At 39.2% G+C, this 6033-nt stretch overlaps 1 protein-coding gene across 1 annotated transcript in view; it reads left to right on the plus strand.

The window, feature by feature from the left end:
• Positions 1-3049, plus strand: part of MYBPC3 (myosin binding protein C3) — a 59688-nt gene extending 56639 nt beyond the window's left edge. The window contains exons 33-35 of the mRNA XM_061462218.1: positions 1121-1307; positions 2392-2434; positions 2948-3049. Of these exons, the coding sequence (XP_061318202.1) occupies positions 1121-1307; positions 2392-2402 (198 nt within the window). The 3' untranslated portion in view covers positions 2403-2434; positions 2948-3049. The remainder of the gene's footprint in view (positions 1-1120; positions 1308-2391; positions 2435-2947) is intronic.
• The last annotated feature ends 2984 nt before the right edge of the window (positions 3050-6033 follow it).

A 6033-nucleotide genomic window follows, 5' to 3' on the forward strand; every position in this document is an offset into this window, starting at 1 on the left:
AGATACATTTCTGAACTTGCATTGCCCAAATTAACCTTAACAGAAAGTTTCTGTACCTAAGGCACAACACTATAACAGGTCTTCTCCACAGAGAGTGGCTTCTATTGGTAGAGTTTTCCAGTTCTGAACAACCATAGATTATCAAGCATATCTCGGATATGATCTGCATGGCATGAAAAAGTTAAGTTACTACTTCAATCAGAGCCAATATTCATGCCCTGGTAGCAGTGTTGAAATAAAAGACATATACCAGAAACATCAAGAAGCTATAGAAAAAGCAACAAATATGTTGAGGCAGGAAAATCTCCAGCTGGTATCTTTAAGGAAAATTAAGCATGGCAACTGGGAGGCACTGAATGTATATCATAGGTCAGATACAAGTGATTGAGTAGATTCAAAAGCACTCTACAAAACAGAGCAGAAGTTTTATTATGGTGAAGAAACAGAGGATATTATGTCTGAAAGTAATACAGATGGAGAGATTGGTCTTCTACTCTTTAAAGCCTATTTCTTCACTATAGGTATTAATGAGCTTGAAATAAACAAAAGCAGTTGGCTTTATATCAGATTTTTCCTTTTCAAAATTTCATTTATAAAATTTAAAGGTACATTTTTAGGTTTCTGAAACAAAACACAACAGCTTGAATTGGTACAGAGCATCTATTGCTCAGCCAACAGGATCCTTAGTCTGAAATTCCTTAAGTTGCTAAAGATATGCTAAATGGTTTGAAAAATCCTTTCCCAGCCCAAAACAACCATGGACCTTTATAACGCTTCTACTCTAATATCCTGGGCAATCCAATTCCCATGATGAAGCATTAAAATTTATTTTAATAAATAAAATCCTGAAGGAATTTATTTGTAGGCTGTTTGTGGGATTTTGTAAAAACTGCAATAAAATAGGTAACAGACCTACATTCTCTACATGCTATTTCAGAGTTAAAGAAAACACCAAGCATTTGAATTATTAGTTTCATGAGTTTGTTCTGACTGAGAAGTTCCTTGAGAAACTGTTAACACTGGTGTATAACATATAGCCCTCATAATGCATAAACGTCTGATGGCAAAGTTCTTCTATTTTCTACCTCCTGTTTTAAAATTCTTCTTTTGTGTTCTTCAGCCAAAGATATTCTGGTACAAAAACAAAATGGATCTCTCTGGGGATGCCAAATACCGCATGTTCAGTAAACAGGGTGTGCTGACCCTGGAGATCCGGAAACCCACTCCCTTTGATGGTGGCTGTTATACCTGTAAAGCTGTTAATGAGTGTGGTGAAGCTGAAATAGAGTGCAGACTGGATGTCAGAGGTAATCAGATGAATCTTATGGATAACACTAATACTGCAATGAAGAAAGAATAATGGATAACTAAAATAATAATAATAATAATAATAATAATAATGGTAATAAAGAAATCACAGTTTCCCTTTCTCTAACCCTGACTTCTTTGGTGGTATGTAAAAAGCTTGGTAAGTACCAGCAAGATTGTGGTTTTCATTCTAAAATGTCAGGTTAGAATTAGGTTACTTGCTAGGTAATACAGGTCTGAAGGTGGATAATTATTACTCTTCTAAGAGTATTTCTCAGGAAGATTCTTGGCACTGGAATAGAGGTCTACCTACAAATGCTGCATTGTGGATAATTTTGTTACCATTTATGTCTTATTCTGTAACAAAAAGTTTTAAATTAAGTCATTAGCCATTAGTAAAACATAGTTGATGCTACATCACAAACATTTTTCAAACACTGATGATTTTGTTTGTCAAAAGGGCAGGAAAAATGTCACACATTTATAAACAGAATGAGAAATACTAAATATTTTTGTTAAAGTTGCTACTATTGTATCTATTTGTCAATACAAACCTATATAATCCCACTTTAAATGCTCATCAAAACCAGAAAAAGCCGTGTGACCTGCTTAACAGCCATTGATGGAGATGTGCCTTCAGCACAGCAAGCCTGAAGGCATTACTACACAGTACAGAGTTCAGCAGTTTACTCTGTGCGAGCCAGGCAGATGTACACAGTACGTCCTGCAGTGCTGGGCACTGATACCCTCATTGGGGTCATTACAGCAAGAAATTTAGTTGCACTATTACAATAACAATCTCAGACTAAGCATTCTGAAACGTCCAGATAATCTGTGCAGCAGCAGTAATGCACACTACAACCAGTCCAGTGGCTAGCTCGGCTATTTCTTTTCAGTGCTAGACTGTACATTGTAGACAACTCAAAGTTTAATGAAGCTTCGTTTAGGAACATTAAATCTCCTTGGAAGTATCAGATAAAAACAACTACTATTTTCATATTTCAACTTCAGCACCAAGTCTCAATTTAAAATTAGCATCTTTTAACATCTGATATCTTTGTTTTTCTTTTTTCCATTCTCCAGCACCTCAGTAAAACTCTGAATGTCAATTCATCTGCAAGTCAAGGTATGAAACAAAATAATTTGGCTCAATAAATGAGCAACAGCTGCTTGGTTAGATATAAGATTAAACAGTCCTTAGATATTTTAGAGACTTCATGGAATTTCTATAACACTGCCAGGGGGTGTGTGTTTGTTTTGATTCCTGGTTTCTCAATAATCATACTAAGATCACATTCCTGTGAGGTCATTTATGTGGGTTATTTTCCAGTCAGGATTTCCTGGGTCTCAACATTTAATACACTGTGCCAGTGCAAAAATCCTTAAGAATAACAAAACACTTCGTTGACTTTTTTCCTTAACTCACTACAATCACTCCTTCTATGAGACTGCTATTACTGTAGAGCTAACTAGCAGCAATAATCCGTGTGCATTACTTTAAGCAAGCAAGCAGACTTAAAATGACAATGCATTTAGAATGTACATTTTAGACTTGAAAAGAAAAAAGAATGAAACAGCTGTAATCAGCAAGAAGGTAATGTATTTGACAATAAATCCTTGTCCCCATTCTCTGTCTCAGCATTGGAGTGGAACTTGAAGAGAACTGAAGAAATTAATGAAGGATAATGTCAGTTACATTTAGGAGTCCTCCTCATCTTAAAAGTCATTTAATAGATGTGTACTAGTCAGTGTCTTGTAGTGTCCTGCTTAATCAGCATATTTTCAGACAGTATTTCCTCTTTCTATACATCTGTTTTAGTTACATTGCCCCCATCTCCTTGTGAAGAAATTCAGGGAAATCAGGATGAAACTTCCCCCCACTATTACAGACATACAGAAAAACACACAAGTATTACAATTACATGCAAACCCAGTCCATTCCTAATGTCTTAAATGAACGTAAGTTCCCTGCTTCTACAGTTCACTCCATTTTCAGAATAATGAAACAGTAACAAACTATTTGTAATATTTAATCACCTTTCATTATGCTGAATAATCTTCATTTCTACTGCTTTGTCAGTGCCTGAAATATTCACTTCTGTGCCCCTCAGCAGATCTTTGCAGAGCCACATCTGAAACACACCACCTGAAAATTTCTGGCTAAAGCCACTGCTCTGCTTTATGTAGAAACTAGCTTCTTTGATAATTACTCATTACTGGTTTTCTAGCTTTTTAAAAGACACCAGCATAGAATTCCAGTTATTAGATGTTTCTGCAATCATAGACATTATACTAACCTACAAAGGGAATTTTGTACATCAGATGAAGCAGTGAAAGATGTAGCGAAGATTATTTGCACATAAAAGATTTTAAAACACAAAAGTTTGTGATGAATGCAGTGAACACTGTCATCAAATACTACTGAAGGCTTTGAATGGTACGTATGTACGTATGTATTTTGGCAGATAACTGCGTCTAATCAAGTCACACAACAGCATTTCTGGCTTCTCACCTACTAGTTGGAATAGTGTTTGGGGTGGGTTTTTTGCACCTGCACTAGTATTTAGTAATTTCTGGCTGGAAAGTACTTTTCCATGATCACACTACGAGAGAAGGTGGGAAGATGAAATTAATCCAGGAAGCATTGCTTTTGGAAGACTCAGCACAAAGGAACTGAAGTAATACTATTCCCCTGCCTCCAGCATGCCAGTTGAGATGGGGAAGCGTGTCTGACACAGCGTGTTGCTTGTATTAAACAAGCAAACACATCTTCATAATAAAAACACTGATGATGATCAGATGTGTATTTTGATTACTTTATTATGGTATCAGAACAAAGAAGGGTACTCAGCTAAAACCAAAGAAACTTATCCAAGGTTAATATTTGTTAATTGCAGACTGCCCCACCGAAGTCCTTTCAGTAGTTTCCCTAAGACAAAAAACTGTTATCACTCAAGATATCAATGTGAAGAGTATATGTAACTTAAACAAACATAACCTCTTCAGGCCTATTATTGCTATCCAGTTAGATGTGAAATTGAATTTAACTTTTGATGCGAAATTGACTTTCACTTTTGATGCTACCACAATGTCAATTTAAAACCTATCAATTCACCCTGCCTGCTGCCACTTCAGTGTCTGTGCAGTTCTGTCAGACAAATACTGTTAACTATATACTAGGAATAGAAATACTTAGGTGCTCTGAATTAACACATGTAAGACTTAGCTGAAGCACAGGGATGTTGCAAAGCATTACTAAAGATGCTCATACATCATGGAAACAGTGAAGCTGACCCAGTGCTTCACCTGAGCCAAGATACCACTTACAAGAAACATCAACCCCAAGATATTAAGACAACAAATAACACTTCTGGTACTTCTACTAGCTCAGTCCTTTCAATGTGGCATTGCCAGCTAGACAAATAAACCCTCAGCTGACACTGTAGCCCAAGACAGCACATATTTGCACCAGAGCATCAATTCTTCCATGTTCCATCTTGTATTTCAGCACTGTTGTGTAAATATCATAAGGAAACAATGTTTCCTTGCTCCCAACAATGGGAAGCTTCACTGACTACTCTTTATGAAAGCTATAAAATGGACTTAAACTGTAATATGCAAGCAAAGCTTACCAGAACTCCTCATTGCCTTTAGTTACTTGACATTGCCTCAGTGCTCAAATCCCGACTGTTATTCTGTGAGCAGAAAATGACAGCAAAATGAGCGCATGGCTGACCAGTGCTTCACAAAATAACAAAATAAAGAAAAAAACAGTGTATGAAACCCAGACGAAAAATAAATAAAAAGCCAAAGCATAATATACATTAAGAAAACCATGTTTTTAATTGCGATTCTAAAATTGAGGTACCCTCTCGAAGACGTAAGATAGGCTCCTTCAAGCCTGTATCAACTATTCTCTTACTTCCCAATCTAATTGCAAAACACTGCATAAAACTTACTTAAAAGGCACAAAATTGAGCTTCCTTCAGTATAGTCACAGCCTGAGCTTCAGAACAGTGATGGGGGTGTGATCGCCTTAAATACCAACACCTGGCTTTGTGGGTAGTGGCTGTAGCAGGTGTGTGAGGAGATTTAGGATGTGTCTCGCCATGGGACCCGATTAGGATACCTCAGCACCACCAGCCGGCTGGCACAGCTCCCTCACCCCCTGTATCAGCATCCCCACCTCCGGGGCTGTTCTGGTTCCGCTCCTGCCAGGGCACAGGGCGTTACTCGAAGATGTACGGGGGAGGGAGGCCGGAGCCCGGTACCGGGATCAGACCCGGACCCGGACTCGGACCGGGACCGGGACCCTGAGGTAAAGGAGCGCGATGGCGCCCCCACCCCAGGCGCGACGTTTCCCGCCCAAGCGGGACTTGGCTGCGGCCGCCATTGGTGCGCTCTGGCGTCCCCTCAGCCCCCGGCTGAGCTCGGTGCCGGGGCGGAAGGAGAGCGCTTCAGACTGCGGCGGGAGCACGGCGAGGAGGTAACGCGTGCCGGGGCTTACCCTGTGCCTCCCTCTTTAACTCGGGGGGCCAAAGGTGGGTGTGAAGTCACCGATGGTTCCCCATGGAGATAACCAGTTCTTCCCATTGCAAAATGAGACGTGGATCTGTTGAGGCTAAGTAACACATATGGCCATGCTGAAGTCACAACAGTGGCAGCGTCTGGTGGAGCTTCTGTCACAAATATGTGACTATTAGGTTAAAACTAACTGGCATATCC

Source organism: Pezoporus flaviventris, unplaced genomic scaffold, assembly GCF_033815535.1.
Source record: "Pezoporus flaviventris isolate CSIRO_AGI_PZ_B2104156 unplaced genomic scaffold, CSIRO_AGI_Pfla_v1 ptg000035l, whole genome shotgun sequence".
Classification (NCBI taxonomy): Eukaryota; Metazoa; Chordata; class Aves; order Psittaciformes; family Psittacidae; genus Pezoporus; species Pezoporus flaviventris.